Here is a 19,514-nt window from a genome sequence, read left to right on the forward strand (position 1 = left end):
CACTAGTCCTATCTATCACATCCATGATGTGTCTACAAATAAATTCCTTTTTATATGGCTTGCTTGAGTTTTGTTGGGCTTATTCACTTTAAGGATTAGTGTCTTTCATGAGTTCTGGAAATTTCTTAACCAATATTTTTCAAATATTGCTTCTGCTCAATTTTATTTCTTTCTATGTGTGTGTTGCTCTCTCTCTCCCTCTCTTCCTTCTCATATTTCAATTTAAGTTGCTCCACTTTATGTCTCTGATCCTCTTTTCTGTATTTTTTATTCTTTTGTTTCTCTGTGCACCACTCTAGATAATTTCTTCTAACTTATTGTTCACTTCAATAATTCTCTTTACCTGAATTTAATCTGATGAAAAAATTTTAATTTCAACAAATATATTTTTCATTCATGGAAGTTCTTTTGGGTTTTACAGTTTTTTCTATGCATTTTTTTTTAGTTCCTTGAAGAATCCATAAAAAGTGTATTTTTATTTCTTTGAATATAGTATATGTGATTTTGATATAACCAACATCTAATATATCTAATATCAGAAGTGTCTGCCTGTTTCAGTGGTTTCTCTTGGTTATTGTTTTTTTTTTAAAGTATTTTATTTATTTATTTGTTAGAGAGAGCACATAAGCAGTGGGAGCTGCAGGCAGAGGGAGGAGCAGACTGTTTGCTGAGCAGGGAGCCCGGTGCAGGGCTCAATCCCAGGACCCTCGATCATGACCTGAGCCGAAGGCAGATGCTTAACGACTGAGCCACCCAGGCATCCCCTCTTGGTTATTGTTAATGGACCTTTGTTTCTTTGTGTATTTGTCTATTCTGGACAATGTACTGGTCATTTTATTTATGAAAATTCTTTATAGAAGTAATTTGAGGCCTGGCATGAAGGCAATTTCTTCTGTGAGGATCTTATTTTAATTTTTCCATGATTTTATGGCACTTTTAATAGTGGGCTACCTTAATAGAAGTGCAGCATTGATATTATCTAGATAATCTAGAGGTTCAAACTTTAAATGTAATTTTATACAAGGGCATGTCTATTTCAACTAGTATCCCAGCTATTGTAGAGTCTGTCTTCTGTTAGAGTTCTCATGTGGGTATGGGTTTGGGATTTGATTTGTGCCTCCTCACCATCAAAGGCCATAAATTAAACACATTTTCTTGAATAAGCTAATGCTGTCAGGTAAAAGCACATTCCATGCTCCTGTGTCTGAACGAATTCCCATTTTCCCTTCAGATTTGACCTGATTTTTCCTTCCTATCTTATCAGGTATTTAATCTTTTAAGATCATTTTTAGTATGTTTTATTCCACTTTTTATTTTATTTATTTTCAGCAGAAGAGATAAATTCAAATAACCAAGCTTACTATTCCTAAGAAAGTCTCCCGGAACTTTTCACAGTAATGAAATCATCTGCTTGCTTGTGTCACCAACTAGATACAAGCTACCTGAAGATAAGAATATTGTCTAATTATTTCTGTGTTTACAGCATTTAGCACAGGACCTGCCTCTTAATCCATTATTTTATTATTATTATTTTAAAAAGATTTATTTATTTGAGGGGGGAGGGGCAAAGATAGAGGGAGAGAGAGACTCTTAGGCAGGCTCCATGCCCAGCACAGAGCCCGATGTGGAGCTTGATCTCTCAAGTCGAATGCTCAATTGACTGAGCCACCAGGTGTCCCTAGATGATTTTATTATTACTATTATTATTTTGACAACTTTACTATTAATAATAGTTTCTTATGCACTTTTAGGATCCCATTTCAATCTTTTACTCTCACCTCAATTTTAGACTTTAAAAAAAAACTGAGTAAGCTTCACAGGATGTCTCCCTTCTTCTACTATCTCCTTTACCTTCTTCACATTTATCTTTATTTCCTTCCTAGAATGTACCTCTTCAGGTGCTATGGATTGCATTGTGTCCCTTCAAAATTCATATGTTGAAGCCCTAGCTCCCATTTTTACTATCTTTGGAAATAGGGTCTTTAGGAGGTAATTAAGGCTAAATGAGGTCATAATGGTGGGGCCCTAATCCAATAGGATTGGTGGCCTTATAAGAGAAAGAAAGAGAGTGATCTCTCTCCATCTTTCCCTGTGTACACGTACTGTGAAAAAGCCACGTGAGCACACACAGTGAGACAGCAGTGGCTTACAAGCCAAGAGAAGACGTCTCAGAATGAAAACTGATGTACCAGCACCTTGATCTTGGACTTTCCAGATTCCAGAACTGTGAGAAAATAAATTTCTGTTTAAGTCACCTAGTCTATGGTATTTTGTTATGGCAGCCTGCCTGAGCAGACTAGCACACCAAGATTGTTTCCAAGTTCGACATCTTCCCATCTTTTTGATGCACCACATCTGATTTCCAGAGTGGAAGCATATGGAACCAGGTATAGACCTGAGCAGTGTGAAAGGTACCCCAGGGACCACATTTTGATTATAGTATAAGAAAAAAAATTCTCATTTTGCTAACCCCAATGTAAAGCTAATGGAGATGGTTCTAGGACCTTAGGAAATCCACTTCTCTGTTCCTGACGGGAGAGCAGGAACATATTTCACTGGATAAGAAACTGATATGACAAGAAAGAGGTGGTTTAGGTCCCAGTTCCAAGTAGGACCAAGGTCACAGAATTGGCCACTTAGGAAGAAGCCTTATTTGGATGAAGCACTTAAGCCCCTTATATAAATCTCTAGCTTGTCCAACTTGCTGTTTTCTGACTCTGCAGAGAACCCCTAAATTAGTAATAGATCTCTGTACAACAAATTACTGCCAAACTCAGCAGCTTAAAACAACTATCTAGTATCTCATAGTTTCTGTGGACCAGGAATCTAGGCATGGCTTATCTGGGTCTCCTGATTCATGATCTCTCACAAGATTGCAATTATCTTAAGGTTCAATGGGACTGAATACCATCCAAGCTTATTTACCTGGTTATTGGCGGCATTAAGCCCCTGGAGGACTATCTAAACTGAGAGCCTCAGTCCCTTGCTGGCTCTTGACTAGAGGCCTCCCTCAGGTTCTTGTTATGTTGGTCTCTCCACATGCAGCTCATCATATGGCAGCTTGCTTCATCAGAGCAAGCAAGTGAGAGAGCAAGACAGGTCAACAGGAGAAACCAGAATTATCTTGAAACTTGATTTTTTAAGTGACATCGCATCACTTTTACCAAATTCCATTGGTAGACGAATGTTATTAGGTTTAGGCCACATTCAAGTGCTAGGAGGGTTATGTAAAAGTGTGAATATCAGGAAGTAGGAATAATCAGGACATTTTAGAGGCTGCTTAACACAGTCCTTTCTTCCAAAGCTAGATGAGAGTGTTCCTTATGGGACAGAGAAGGAATGGGCATAGTCCTCCACTGACTTCATGGGCCATGAACTGTAAATGAGATGGGAGAATTTGGGACCCTATCAGCCTTATGTGTACCTACTGAGAAGGCAGCAGTTAGAGTCATCTGAAGGCCTGTCCTCATTGGTATTCATGGAGCTGAATCTTACTTGCTTGTGAAAAATAATTGTGTACATTTCCTCCCCAACTCCATGTTCAATGATGCCACATTGGTAGCTTAAAATTGACCACAGTGGGAATATTTATACCACAGAAATCAACAAATGCTATACATGAGAGGGTTTTTTTTTTTTTCCTCCCCTGGAGAGCTCATTTTTTAATAGTTACCAGCATACCACTAATATGCTAAAATCTTTCCTGTGTCCTGTGTTCTGTGTTTATGTTTCTCTTACAGTTACGGAGCTAAGGCTGATGAATGGGGGCCACCGCTGTGAGGGGAGAGTGGAAGTGAAATACAAAGGAGAATGGGGCACGGTGTGTGATTACAAGTGGTATATGGAAGCTGCAGATGTGGTGTGCAGACAGCTGGGATGTGGACATGCTGTTGATGCCCCCAGACGGGCTCATTTTGGATCAGGGGATGGGCCTATTTGGCTTTTTCAGACTGTTTGTGAAGGGACAGAATTAACTCTCAATGACTGTCATCGTTTTCCTATTCAAGACTACCGTAATCAACGCTTGTCCCATAATTGGGATGCTGGAGTAGTCTGCTCAGGTAAGGCCTGTCTGATCTGTCAAGGGGATGCCCAGTAGGAATAGCCTTGGTTTCGTTCCTAGAATAACTAACAGGATCACATGCTTGGGTGAAGACCCCAGTCACACAGTGACTCCTAGAGTATTAGGTGCTCAAGGAAGCATAAGGACTTGCTTGGCCCTGGACAGCGAAGGCTCGAGACCTATGGATCACTGGGTCCTTCAGATCTCTGTGGTGTGTCATAAAAGGTAGGAAGGTGGGGTCAAATGTTTCATACAGGTACAACTGCTGGGTTGTCCCCGTATGAAATTAAGTTTCATCGTGGTAACTATTTTGTTTTCTTTCATGAGAAGGTCAGTCAGGTAGAACCACAAGAGGGGACAAGGGAGAGATTCAGGGAAACGAAGCCTATTTTACTTGCAAGTCCTAGAGAGATGGAGTCATTAACGTTGCAAGGGGGCCACATGGAAGAAGTGCCAAGGGAGCAGGCTCAACCAAGCAGGTGGAGAGCCAGGAAAGAGAGGAAAGACCTGTGGGTAAATGACCATTTTGGGGGTCAAGGTGGAGTACACAAAACATTTGAACAATTCAAAAACATTTGAATGTTACTAGGTCACAGTCAGAGCAGGGAAAGAAGGGGCACTGGTGGCAAGGTGTCAGCCTTATCTCATTGGTGCACCTGGTCACCTGGGTGGTGTGCTCCTAGCCTGTTCATGAAGACATTGAGGCAGTAGGAAAATATTCAATTTTAAAATTTATAATATAGTAGCAGGAGCAAAGGAAATACTAAGGGCAGTGAGGCCGAGAGAACCTGAGGTGGCACATAAGAAGTGCTCCATTCTGCCTAAGTGCATTTGGCATATGCCAAAGTGGAAGCAGCAGAGACAGCAATGAAACTAGAGTGTGAATGGGTGGAGTTGGTATTTGCCAGAGATGTTTTCAGTAGTTATCACAATGATTGATGAAAAGGTCCGTCATTAATGCCATCAGAACAGCTTGACTTGAGGAATATACTATCAGATATCACAGTGAATTCCCTAAGGTAGGTTGTTGCATCTTAAAAAAGGGCCACCCCATCTGATGGAGTGGTGAGAAATGTGGAGATATGAGTACATTTGACTAGGTCTATAGCAACCTAACAGCATGATCCTATAGCCAGTGAGCATTTTTGTGATCTGCATGATCACTGGAAAAGTGATTTTTTCAAATTGTAACTTCAGTGGATCTTTGGTGATACTAATTCAGGTCCTTAAAAGTACAATTATTTTCTTTTTTGAGGCATGATTGATGCAAAAATAAAAAACCTTGTATTTACTGAATGTATACAACTTGATGAGTTTGGAGGGAAGTATACATCTGTGAGAGCATTAGCACGATCTGTACCATAAAGCTACCTATCATCTCAAAAGTTTCCTCCCATCCTCTTTATTATTATTTTAAAAAATATTTTCAAGGGGCATTTGTGTTTACTACCTTCAGTTAGAATTTTTTTTAGGGCGCCTGGGTGGCTCAGTTGGTTAAACGACTGCCTTCGGCTCAGGTCATGATCCTGGAGTCCCAGGATCGAGTCCCGCATCGGGCTCCCTGCTCATCGGGGAGTCTGCTTCTCCCTCTGACCCTCTTCCCTCTCGTGCTCTCTATCTCTCATTCTCTCTCTCTCAAATAAATAAATAAAATCTTAAAAAAAAAAAAGAAAACTTGTTTTCTGGCATTTCAGGTAACATTCCTTATTGTCACAATGTCCTAATCATGGTATCAACTGCAGATAAACTTGTGGAAACACTACAGGGGACCTGTCTTATTTTGATAAATCAGTATCTGAGTCAAAATAGAGTGTGTGATGTTGGAAATTCTATTACTATCTTAAGAAAATTGATGCTTTTGATATTAATTCCAGTTAAGGTATACATAAAGATAAAAAGAGTTTGAGAGTAGAATGGCATCTAAACTTTAATTTTGTTTTTTACTCCCTGATTACCATTACCATTGCTTTAATTTAAATTCTCATATTTTAATGAACTGTTTCAGTTTACTTTGACTAATCTCTTTGTCATCAGTTTCTACTCTTCATCTGGTTCTGTATTTTCCAGAACATGTTTTAATGATGTAAAGGGAAGTCAAAGTGGTGGTGATGTAACATTGATAAGAATAGGAAATGATGTTTTTGCAAAATTTTAAATTTAAATTGAATTCTTGGAATTCCTTTCTGTCGATTTTAGGAAAGGGGTATGAAAGAGAAATTTCAGCCTCCTAGTAGAATTGTTAGAAATAAAGTATTGTGTTTAGCAGAAATCCAGAGGTAGAAAGAATGATCTGTGAAGAGTATAGAGGACCTTGTTTGAAATAAAAAGGGGATTTCAGAGGGTTTGGGGGAGGGGGAGGAAGGTTGGGGAGGGGCTTCACAAATCGAGAAGGGCTACATCACTGAGGTACAGAACGGGAAGGGGATGAAGATGCAATGAACTTCAGGAGGGGAGGTTGGGGACTGAAGATCCATGTTAATTCATATATTCACTACAGCTTCTGTTTTAGACTTCTTGTTCTCATTTCCTCTCTACCTCTCCTCCTCTATGTTGATGCAGGAGTTGTTTTTGAGCTCCAAGGAAGTGCAGGTATTTGAAGCTTGTAACTTTCTTTGTGGGAAATTTTTATAGTATGAGTTCTATTTCTTTTTTTTTAAAGATTTTATCTATTTATTTGAGAGAGAGAGAATGAGAGAGAGAGCGAGCAGAAGCCAGGGGGAAATGGCAGAGGGAGAGGGAGAAGCAGACAAGGGGTTTGATCCCTAGACCCCGGACCACAATCTGAGCCCTGAGCTGAAGGCAGATGCTTAACTGACAGAGCCCCCCAGTGCCCCAATATAATATGACTTCTATTTCTTTAACAAATAAAGGAGTACTTAGATTTTCCATTTCTTTTTGTACCAGTTTTTGGTAAATTGTGTTTTTCAAGTAATTAGTTTTCAAGGACTCATCCTATTATAAATAAAATTTTCAAATTAGAACAAAACTTGTTCATATCGTATCTTTTGCATATTGATAGGATCCCTAATGATAACCCCCTTTTCATCCCTGATATTGTTAATTTGTGTATTTTCTCATTTTTTCTTTATTGGGTCTACTAGAAGTTATCAGTTTTATATTCTTTTAAAAGAATCACCAATGAACCCTGTTGATTTTCTTTATTGTAATTGTTTTCTATTTCATTAATTTGGATTCTTAGTTTACATTCTTCTCTTTTGGTTATGATTTGCTGTTTATTTTGTAGATTCTTGAGTTGGAATCTTAGATATTTATATTTAATTTTTCTTTTGTATTCTATTTTTTTGTGTGTGGCCCTATTTAAACTTTCTTAGCTAAACTATCCTCTTTTTTTATTATGTTGTTAGCCACTGTATAGTACATCATTAGTTTTTGACGTAGTGTTCAATGATTCATTAGTTATGTATAACATCCAGTGCTCATCACAACACGTGCCCTCTTTAATACCCATCACCCTGTCACCCCTTCCCCCACCCCCTCCCCTCTGAAACCCTCACTTTGTTTCCTGGGGTCCATAGTCTCTCATGGTTCATCTCCTCTGATTTCTCCACCTTCCGATTTTCCTTCCCTTCCCCTCCTCCGTGCTATTGCTTATGTTCCACATATGAGTGAAACCATATGATAATTGTCTTTCTCTGCTTGACTTACTTCACTTAGCATAATCCCCTCCAGTTCCATCCATGTCGATGCAAATGGTGGTTATTCATCCTTTCTGATGGCGGAATAATATTCCATTGTATATATGAACCACATCTTTTTTTTTGGCAGTTGATTTTTTATTGTTATGTTAATCACCATACATTACATCATTAGTTTTTGATGTAGTGTTCCATGATTCATTGTTTGTGTATAACACCCAGTGCCCCACGCAGAACGTGCCCTCTTTTATACCCATCACCAGGCTAACCCATCCCCCCACCCCCCTCCCCTCTAGAACCCTCAGTGTGTTTTTCAGAGTCCATCGTCTCTCATGTGAACCACATCTTTTTTATCCATTCATATGTTGAAGGGCATCTCAGCTTCTTCCACAGTTTGGCTATTGTGGACATTGCTGTTATGAACATTGCATGTGCCCCTTCTTTTCACTACATCTGTATCTTTGGGATAAATACCGAGTAGTGCAATTGCTGGGTTGTAAGATAGCTCTATTTTTAACTTTTTGAGGAACCTCCATACTGTTTTCCAGAGTGGCTGTACCAGTTTGCGTTCCCACCAACAGTGTAAGAGGGTTTTGTATTCTAATGTATGCATTAAGGAAGTGTCAAGGCTCTAGACTTTCTTCTAAGCACTGCTTTAGCAGTATCCCGCTAAGTTTGATATTACGTGATTTCTTTTGTATTTTATCATTATGAAATATATCTTCTTTATTTTTAAATATATTCCTTGCCCTATAGTCTTAGTTTGTCTGATATTAATATAGAAAACAACAGCTTTCTTTGATTAGTACTTGCATGGTCTATCTTTTCTGACACTTTTAATATGTTTCTGTATTTATTTTTTTACTATTAATTTTATTTTAAAGAGGAGGGGAAGGGCAGAGGGAGAGGGAGAGAGAATCTCAAGCAAGCTCCATGCTCAGTGTGGAGCCAGATGCAGGGCTCGATCTCACGACCCTGAGATCATGATGTGAGCTAAAATCAAGACTCAAATGCTGAACTGACTGAGCCACCCAGGCACCCCTGTTTCTGTGTTTATATTTAATGTATATATGTTTTTGCGGACGGTATATGGTGAGTCTTACTCCTTTTCCCTAGTTTTATTGAGATATAATGGAAGTGGTGTCTTACTTCTATTCAGTATGATTATCTTGCTTTTATTTGGAGCATTTAAATTATTTCAATCTAATGTAATTATTGATATGCTTGGGTTTAAGTCTACTAACTTGCTATTTGTCTTATGTATTCTTTGTTCCTATTTTAATCTTTGAGTATTTTTAGTATTCTATTTTATTTACTCTGTTGGTTTATTAGATATATCATATCTAATGTATTCTTTGTGGTAATTCTAATGTTTTTTAGATTTACCATAATGTTGAAATTATTACTCTTTAATCATATTTTAACTCCAAATAATATTGTATCACAATATATAATGGAAGACCTTACCACGGTATACTTCCATTTCCCTCTTCTTGTCATTTGTGCTATTGTTGTCATAGATTTTATTTATAAATATATTATAAATCTTATAACACATTGCTGTTATATTTGCCTGAAATATTCTATTATTTTAAAAATGAGACAAAGTTTTTTATATTTGCCCACAGATTTATCATTTACAGTAGTCTTTATAAGCTTTGGGTAGATCCACGTTTTCATCTGTTACTATTTTCCTTTAGCTTGAAGAAATTTCGGTAATACTTTTGTGTAATGCAGTTCTGGTGGCCTCAAGTTCTATCATTTTTTATTTATTTGAAAACATTTTCATCTTCATTCAGTTTTGAAATGCATTTTCACAGGTGATTTTTCTATCTTCTCTCTTTGTGCTTCAGAGAGAAAGCTTCTGTTGTTCTCTGTTTAACTTCATAATTCTTTTATTCTGCAATGTCTAATCTTGTAAGTTAATCTAGATAATTTCTCATTCCAGATATTGTATTTTTCAGTTTTAGAAGTTCCATTTAGTTTTTTTCCAGTTTTTAAAAATCTGCTTTATGTTTCATTGAGTATATTTATATAAATGGTTTAAAGACTTTGTCAGCTAATTCAATCATCTAATTTCTGCATGTTTTTAATGCTTACTCTTTAAAAATTAAAAAAAGTAAAACACTGAATGAAGAAAATGAAAGAATATACAAATAAATGGAAGAGTTGTCTTGTGTTCATGGATTGGAAGGAGGCTATTCTTATATCCTAGGGTTTCAAGAGAGACGGCTCGAACCACACCCTTCCTCTCCTGACTCTCTGAGCTTTCTTAACATCCAGATTCATCTTTCCCACTTAGGTAACATAAGAAGTTCATGGAATATTTTGCCATAAAAAATTATCAGATAGATAAGATTTGTACTCACAATTATGGATTGGTTATAATGTCTATATTTCTAATATTGAGTCTGTCTATAGGGTGTCATGCATTCATGGATACAGACCTCATGGTTTTCCCTATCTTCAGTCACTTGAGGGTTGTCTTCTGGGAAAGGAAGCTGACCAGAATTTGAGCCCCACAAGTCTCAGGATGACTTTCTAACCTGTCTGGCTGACAGATCTCTACCGTCTTATAGCCCATATCTCTCTGGTTTGGTTTTGTTCTTCATACTTCTGTACTTAAGTTTGAATGCCTACATATTATGCAGTTTCCTTGGGCTCAAATGAGGAATTTGCTTCTCTAACCAACCCCAAAGTATATTTTCCTAATGTTCAGCTACTCCAAATAATCTGTTTTCAGAAACTGACTCATGGAGGTCCCATTCTGACACCACTATTAAGTCCTCTTCTCATTCCCAATGCCTGGGAAAAGAAAACTTTTATTATGACACGTCATGGTCATATACCATTGTCCATGACATGTCACTTCTAACTGCCAAGCAAGAATCATGAACACTTACTTGGTTTGGTTTTCTTTTTTCTTTTAGGATTTGTGCGTCTAGCTGGAGGGGATGGACCCTGCTTAGGGCAGGTAGAAGTGCATTCTGGAAAAGACTGGGTTCCGTTGTCCGATGGGAACTTTACATTACTCACCGCCCAGGTCATCTGTGCAGAGCTAGGGTGTGGCAAAGCTGTTTCTTTCCTGGGGGATGTGTCCTTCAGAGAGTCAGATAGAGTTTGGCCTAAGGAATTCCAGTGTAAAGGGCACGAACCTGAGCTCTGGTTTTGCCACAGTGAGTCCTGTCCAGGAGGTGCTTGCCACCGTGGGGCTGTTCAAGTTTTCTGTTCAGGTGAGATGCAGAGTGGGACTTCAACCTCGCCACAATACTCTCCCGGGGTAAAAAAGACATGAGATTTGGCTGAAAACTTGTCTTCTCCTCCTAGTGTACACAGAAGTCCGACTCATGAAAAATGGCATCTCTCAGTGTGAGGGACAAGTGGAGATGCATATTTCTGGACACTGGAAAATGCTTTGCGCCTCACACTGGAATATGGCCAATGCCAATGTTGTTTGTCAACAGCTTGGCTGTGGAGTCGCTGTCTCTACTCCAGAAGGAGCATACTTTGTGGAAGGAGGTGATAAGATTTGGGAAGCTCGGTTTCACTGCTCAGGGGCTGAGTCTTTTTTGTGGAATTGCCCTGTGACTGCCCTGGGCATTTCTGATTGTACCCATGGAAACACAGCCTCGGTGATCTGTTCAGGTAAGAGAGAGGAAAGGACTAACTGGTACTCAGGATGCTCCTTGAATGAAATGTCCCTAAGAGCAGAGAGTGTGGAAAAATTATTTTAAAAATGAGATAATCCATGATAAAATATGGTTCTTTTCATTGTTTGTTTGCCTTTCAGTTCAAGGCAAGGAATATTAAGAGGGATATCTTTTAAAATTAACACTATTATTTAAATATAGCTGAGTATTATTTACAGAGAAAGTATGTAAGTAGTAAGTGTGTACACAGTAACTGTGTAACCCCAATCCAAATCAACAAAGAGATCATTAGCAGCACCCCAGAAGCCACATTCATATCCTACCAGTCACTATGCCTACCCTCCTGTCTGAAGAAAACCAGTCTCCTCACTTCTATGCTATAGAATAGTTTTTTCTATTTTGAACTTCATATAAAATCATAGAGTATGTTTCATTTTGTGTCTAACTTCTTTGATTCCATACCATGTGTGCAATTCATGCATGTAGTTGTTTATAGCAGTGCCTCACTCATTTTTATTATTGTAAAGTATCCCATTGAATGACCGTGTGACCAGGTATTGATCCATCAACTGATGGTGGAGTTTTGATTTATTTCCAGTTCTTAATTATTAGAAGTAGTAATGTTATAGATAGTTGTGACAGTGACTTGTGGTACAAATATGTATGTATTTGTTTTAGGCGTTTAACTCTCGACTTTCTTTTTACTCTCTTAATGGTGTTTGTTGATAAGCCAAGCTCCTCACTTTAACAAGGTTCAGTTTATCAACTTTTTTTTTTTTTTTGCATAAAGTGCTTCTTATGTTCTTTGAAGAGAACTTTGTCTACCCTAAGATCCTGAAGATATTCCTCTATGGTTTAGTTATCTTTATTTCACGTATAATTGTATAGTCCTGGAATTGATTTTCACATGTGATAGGCATCAAATTTCATATTTTTATATGAATATCCAATAGACTCAGAATTCTTCCATAAAAAGACACTTTCAGTGCCACCTTTTTCATAATGAGTCTATAGTACGTCTGAGTCTTCTTCTGGACTCTAATCTGTTCTGTTGTTTCCTTGTCTATTCTGGCATGAATGCCCCAGTTCAGAAATTATTATAACTTTGTAGTATGTCTTGATATGTGGTAAAGTTACATCTCTAAACTTTGTTGTTTTTCTTCTCAATTGTGTTGATCATACTTGGTCTTTTCCATATAAATTTTAGAATTAGCTTGTCATTTTTCACCGAAAATACCTTGATGATCTAATCCAAGATGGTGACATAAGAGGCTCCTGAGTTTACCACCTCCTACAGACACACTTTTCCAACTCTTATAAGTGAGGTAGGAATTATTCTCTCTTTTTAGTTCTTTGGAAGATTGGGTGTTAATTCTTTTTTTTCCCTATGTACTAAACTTTTTATTTTTAAATAAACACAAACTTACAGAAAAGTTGCAAGAATCATGTAAATATCAGAAAGGACCATAAATATAAAAATCTGACAGGGACATTAGAACAAAGGTGAATTACAGAGCAATTTTCCTATATGCATGCAGTATTCATGAAGAAAATGTTAGCCAATTGAATCTAGAGATGTACAAAAATTAATACACCACAACCAAATAGAGTTTGTCCCAGAAATGCAGTTAGTATAAGATATACCAATGAACAAAACTAAACAAAAAAGGAACCACATAATCTTTTCATCAGAGGGGGAAAGACATTTGAAAAGATTCAAGAAGCATGATAACATTTGTTAGCATATTGAAAATAGAAGGAATTCCTTCAGTCTGTTAAAGGCCATATAACAAAAATCCAAAGTAAATGTCACACTAATGATGAAATATTGAAATATTTTTTCCCTGGGATGGAGATGGAGATGATATTATTATCTACTACCAATTTTAGAGAGCAAAAAAATTTAAAAGTATAAGAACTAGAAAAGAAGAAATAAAACTTACAACATGATTCCAAAAATTGCTTAAGTGCAGAAAACCCAAAAGAATCTATAGTTAGATTATTAGAAGTTACAGTCTAATTATAACATTGCTGGATACAAAATCATGTACAAAATATATTTAAAAAAACAATTTTAAATTAATATTAATAGATAGTATCAATAAACAGAAGATAAAATTAAAAAATGTACTAGTAAAAAACATAAAACACCGGGGAGAAAATCTAGTCAAAGACATAAAAGATTTCCAAGAGAGATTAAAGATGTAAACGATGGACAGATACACCACATAAATGAATTAAAAATACTAAATATTGTCAAAGTCACTTACCTCAAAGTCTATCTGTAGATTTACTCCAATCTCAATCAAAATGTGATCATTTTCTTAGCAAAAAATTTTTAAATTTCAGCTTTCTTGAGGTATAACTGACAAAATTGTAAGACATTCCAAGTGTATAGTGCAGTGATTGGATATACATATACATTGTGACAGGATTCCCCCCATTCTGGTTAATTAACACAGCCATGGCTTCACAAATTTACCTTTGTGTGTGTGTGTGTGTGTGTGTGTGTGAAAACATTTCATAGCAAATTTCAATTATATAATATGATGTTATCAACTATAGTCACTATGTTATGCACGAGACCCTCAGACTGATTTATGTTATAACTGGAAGTCTGTACATTTCTGCAAAACTGTCCCCATTTCCCTCACCCCACAGTCTCTTGCAACAGTTATTCTACTCCATAGTTCCATAATTTTGATTCTGTTTTTCCTTCAAATTCTTATTTACATTCTAGTTAGTTAACATATAGTGTAATATTGGTTTCAGGAGTAGAAGGTAGTGACTCATCACTTACAACACCCAGGGCTCATCACAGGTGCCCTCCTTAATGCCCGTCACCCATCTAGCCCATCCCCCGCCCATCTTCCTCCATTAACCCTCAGTTTGTTCTCCATAGTTAAGAGTCTTACAGTTTGCCTCCGTCTCTCTTTTTTTCCTCCTTTCCCTTTGTTTGTCTGTTTTGTTTCTTAAATTCTACATGAGTGAAATCATATGGTATTTATCTTTCTCTGACTGACTTATTTCACTTAGCATCATACTGATTTTGATTTTTTTTTTTTTTTTTAGATTCTACCTAAAAATGGTATCATGTAGTACCTGTCTTTCTCTTTCTGGCTTATCCTATTTAGTGTAATGTCTGCACTATCCATCCATGTTGTCCCAAATGGCAGGATTTCCTTCTTTCTCGTGGCTGAATAGTATTATATTACATTATATATACGACACATCTTCTTTATCCATTCATCTCTTGATTGACTACCATTGTTATAATTCTGTTACCTAGTTCATAAGCCTGATTCAGAATTTGCCAACTGTCCCTAATACATATTTCACAACAAAAAAAGAGTTGAGGAAATATGCTGCATTCACTTCTCATATCCCTTTAGTCTTTTCTAATCAGGGACACTTCTCTAATTCAGGACACTTCCTGAATCTTGCTTTGTATTTCATGACATTGACTTTTTAAAGAATACAGGCCAATTATTATGTAGACTCTCCTTCCAATTTGAGCTGTGGCCATTATCAGGAGAATTAAATCTTGTGGAAGCCTGGTAAATTGGTATTAGATCCCATCCTGCCTGAATGCAAATTGGGATTTGGCAGTATTCAAAGTAGAAATTGAAAATATTAGCAAAGCCAATCACTGAACACCAATCTTCCTTACCTTGTTGCACAGTATGAATCCTGTGTTTCTAGTTTAATTCTATTTTGGTCAACATATATATATATATATATTTTTTTCCCTGAAAAACACATTTTAGTGATTTCAGCCCTTTGAAAATTTTTTAAATCTCATTTTGGGGGGGGGTATAACATGTGATCAGCCTTGTTAAATGACCTGTATGACCTGGGAATAATGTGTATTCTGTGGGTTTGAGGTAAATAAATATTTACTGACTGATTTTTCTGGTTTGCTCTCTTAGTTACTGAGACTGATGGAAGGTATTTTCTGGTTACTATTGCATAATACATTTCTTCCAAATCTAGTCACTTAAAGCAACCACTTTAATTTACATAACACAGATCACTGCTCATTTCCCCTCCAGCTTCCAGTCACATTTTCCTTACCTCCTGTAGTCCTCATTGACAGCATTGCCCCAGCCCATCCAGCTTCTGCCTGCTACTGTGTTCCAAAGGTAATGTCACATGTTTTAGGTGGCATCACAGTTTTGGGCTATTACGGATAAAGATACTATGAGCATGCATATACAAGTCCTTTTGAAGACAAACATTTCATTTGTCTTCAATAAATACTTAGTACTGTGGCAAGATTAAGTTTTCTGGTTCCTATCACTGCATAACAAAATATCCCCCCAAACTTAGCAGCTTAAAACTCCTTTTTATTTTTGCCCATTATTTGCTGAATAAGGAATATGGGAAGGGCTCAGATTGGCAGTTGTCTCTTGGGGTCTCTCATGAGGTTGCTTTTGGATATCAGCTGAGGCTAATGTCATCTGTACACTCAACCAAACTGGGAATTCAGGATGGCTCACTGACATGTCTGGCAGCTGGAATGTTCAGCTGGGTTGTTGACCTGAGCACCTGCATATGATTAGTCTCTCCAGCACGATAGTCTCCTCAGGGTAGATTTCCCCAGAAGCAAATGTCCTAAGTGAGTTCAGGGGAGGCTGCCTGACTTTTCTCACCTAGTTTTGAAAGTAAAGTAGTATTACTTTCACTGCATTCCATTGCTTACAAACGACTCGTGAAGGCCAGCCAAAATTCAAGGGAAGGAAGCATAGATGCCCACCTCTCCAAGGATGCAGTATCAAAGATTTTGGGGTATGTTTAAAAACCACCAAGGTATATGAAATAAGTGATTGTGGATTTTTAAATTTCTACTTTTAGTTCTGTACATTGTGCCTTTATATATCTAGGACTTAGTAAATATGAATGTTAGACTTTTTCAGCATGACTTTATGTCCTTGCTTATATTTTCCACTTTTTGGCCTTTCTGGGCCTCATTTTTGTTGTATTTCCTTCTGATTTTCCATTTTACTATTTCTATCTTGTCCTGATCTAATGGGCTATTATACTCACCCTTTGAGTTCTTATTTCAAATATCGACTTTTTCAGTTCTAGAATTTTTATTTGATTTTGTTAATATTTCTCTTTCAAAATTCTATCTTTAATTCCCTGAACATTTCAATCATGGTAATTTAAACTCCTTGTCAGGTTACTCTAATAACTGGATACCCTGTAAATTTCTTTCCAGTGCCTCTTTTATCCTTCTGGATTTTTGTCAAATCTCTTCTCTTTTATGCCTGAGTATTTTTTTTTTAATTTTAATATTTTTATTTAAATGTAATCTCTACACCTCCTGTGGGGATCGAATTCACAACCCTGAGATCAAGAGTTGCATGTTCTACAGACTGAGCCAGCCAGGCACCCCTTGCCTGGGTATTTTTGATTGACAGACATCTTAGATGAAAAATTATAGAAATCTTTCAGAAAGGATTTTATTTTCCTTCCTCCCGGCAAATGTTTATGGACAGATCACTTTGTTTAAGGGAATTGAAGCACTTAGACACTGGGCACCTATCCCTCTGAAGAATAGTCTACGTTCAGTTCACTTTTCCTTCTATGGTACAAAGGCTCTGGTTTCAGGGTGCCTCCTCCTTGGCTGACCCTGAATTATATGGTGTACCCTCTGAGCCCTATGAGTCTGGCAAAACCTCTGCTGAACTTTTCAGCCTCTTAGCTATAATCTTTGAATTGACAAAGGACTCAAGGGGAAAGTGGCTCACGTCTGCCCTTTACTTTTCTCTTAGAGCTTGGCTCCAAAAATTCTCACTGCCTTGGTAGCTCTTCACCACTTTCAAGCAATACTGATATGTCCCTACTTTCAAAAATTCATTCTTAGTGAAGCACTTGGCTTGACACTAATCTGGAATTGTCAGAAGCAGAACCTTTCATAAAGAGGTGAAATCTAAAATTACAGTAACATTACTGTTATGTTACAGCTTTCATCTCAGACCCCAGCCCTAGGTTACTCTTTAGTTTAACTCAAGTTTCCTGTTCCTCAACCCTACCAACCCTCTGACCATGCTGTTTCTGCAGGAAACCAGACCCAGGTGCTGCCCCAGTGCAACGACTCTGTGTCTGAACCCGCAGGCTCTGCAGCCTCACAGGAGATTGCTGCCACCTGCTCAGGTGAGGGGTTCCAGGGGACCAGAAAGCCCTTCTCCTTTCCTGTGAAATGCTCCAGTGGCTTGATTCTCTCCTCAGATCGCAGACAGCTCCGCCTGGTGGATGGCGGCGGTCCCTGCGCCGGCAGAGTGGAGATCCTTCACCAGGGCTCCTGGGGCACCATCTGTGATGACAGCTGGGACCTGAGTGATGCCCACGTGGTGTGCAGACAGCTGAGCTGCGGGGAAGCCCTCAATGCCACGGTCTCTGCTCACTTCGGGGAGGGATCAGACCCTATCTGGCTGGACGACCTGAAGTGCACAGGAAAGGAGTCCCACATTTGGAAGTGCCCTTCCCGGGGCTGGGGGAAGCACAACTGCAGACACAAGGAGGACGCAGGGGTCATCTGCTCAGGTCTGCCTGCATGCTGTCCACAGGCTGGACCAGGAGGTGGGGGCTCTGGAGGATGGGAGTCTGAGCCCTGAGGGGTGTTGCTGAAGGGCCAGAGGAGAGGAAGACTTCCTTCCACACTGCCTGTCTTTCTAGATATGAAGATTAGGTGCTTTCTTTTCCTTCTGCGGCAGCTGATGTTCAGGTCCTTCTTTCTCAGTAAGAGCTCCTGACAGAGCCGTTTCCTACAGTTCCCACTGGAAAGCAGGGCTCGATCTTCAGTTCTTTATGGTGGTAAAGTCTTGAGATCCTATTGCTGTTGAAATGCATTACCACAGAATTAGTGGTAGAAACAACACAAACTTATTAATTTACAGTTTTGCATGTTAGAAGTCCAACAAGGGTCTCACTGGGCTAAAATCAAGGTGTCAACAGGGCTGCATTCTTTCTGGAGGCTCTGGGGGAGATTCCTTTTCCCTGTCTTGTCTAGTTTCTTAAGGCCATGTGCATTCACTGGCTGGTAGGTAGCTCCCTTTCTTTCTCTTCAAGCTGACAGTGTTGCCTCCCTTTGACCATTCTTCCACAGTCATGTTTCCCCGACTGAAGCTGGGAAAGACTTCCCATTTTAAAGGATATTAGGTCTAAGGATGTGATTGGATTTGGGCTCACCTGGTTAACCTGCACTACTCCAGGTTAATCTCACCATCCCAAGGTCCTTACCTTAATCACATCTGTAGAGTCTCCTTTGCCATGTAAGGTAACATATTTGCACAACACCTTGGGGGGCCGTTGTTCTGCCTACCACCCCACTTTCCACACTGCCTTTCGCATACTCCGTCAGAAGTTTTGTCAAGAAGCAGGATTCAGCTTCCCCTCTGTGTAGAGTACCAGGTGGGTATGCCTTTCTGTTCATATTCTACTACATCATTGTGGTGGAAATAGAAACACAGACACAAACACACAAAATCAGTTAAAAGGGAGATCAGTTTCAGTCTTGCCACCTAGTGGGTGCTTCCTCGGCAGAGTCAGTGATGAGTGTTCACAATCACTGGCATGGAGAAAAAAAATCAAGAGCGTTGAGTGGAATGTTTACTGTGGACTGTTTCCCCCTCTCTCCCTTCTCATATTTAGACTTTCTGAATCTCAGGATGGTGAGCGAGGACCAGTGGTGTGCTGGGTGGCTGGAAGTTTTCTACAATGGGACCTGGGGCAGTGTCTGCCACAGCCCCATGGCAGACATCACCTTGTCCATCATCTGTAGACAGCTTGGCTGTGGAGACAGTGGGACCCTCAACTCTTCCATAGTTCCCAGGGAAGGTTCTAGACTTCGGTGGGTGGATCAAATCCAGTGTCGGAAAACTGATTCCTCTCTCTGGCAATGTCCTTCTGACCCCTGGAGACGAAACTCATGCTCTTCAAAAGAGGAAGCTTATATCTCGTGTGCAGGTAACTTACTGTTTCTATGTGTCCGTCCCAGTCCTGTAGGATGTTGTTAGTGAGATTTATATCTTCAAATCTAAGGGATGAGTTTAAGATAAGACTACAAATGAAGTTTGGATGATTATTTAACTTACACTTCCCAATCTTGTTTCACAGGAAAAAATAAGGAAACTTGTGTTT

At 38.6% G+C, this 19,514-nt stretch overlaps 1 protein-coding gene across 9 annotated transcripts in view; it reads left to right on the forward strand.

Moving 5' to 3' along the window:
• Positions 1-19,514, forward strand: part of LOC114222491 (antigen WC1.1-like) — a 41,921-nt gene that overhangs the window by 12,343 nt on the left and 10,064 nt on the right. For 3 of the 9 annotated variants that reach the window (XM_028121004.2, XM_028121000.1, XM_028121003.1), the window contains 5 exons: positions 3,741-4,061; positions 10,650-10,952; positions 11,047-11,364; positions 17,436-17,954; positions 19,026-19,340. In XM_028121004.2, coding sequence (XP_027976805.1) covers positions 3,758-4,061; positions 10,650-10,952; positions 11,047-11,364; positions 17,436-17,954; positions 19,026-19,340 — 1,759 coding nt within the window. In that variant the 5' untranslated portion in view covers positions 3,741-3,757. The remainder of the gene's footprint in view (positions 1-3,740; positions 4,062-10,649; positions 10,953-11,046; positions 11,365-17,435; positions 17,955-19,025; positions 19,341-19,514) is intronic. The other 6 variants (XM_028121005.1, XM_028121006.1, XM_028121002.1 and 3 more) reach the window with 5 other exon arrangements.

Source organism: Eumetopias jubatus, unplaced genomic scaffold, assembly GCF_037043125.1.
Source record: "Eumetopias jubatus isolate StellerSeaLion01/CBP00866 unplaced genomic scaffold, mEumJub1_p1.0 scaffold_8, whole genome shotgun sequence".
Lineage (NCBI taxonomy): Eukaryota > Metazoa > Chordata > Mammalia > Carnivora > Otariidae > Eumetopias > Eumetopias jubatus.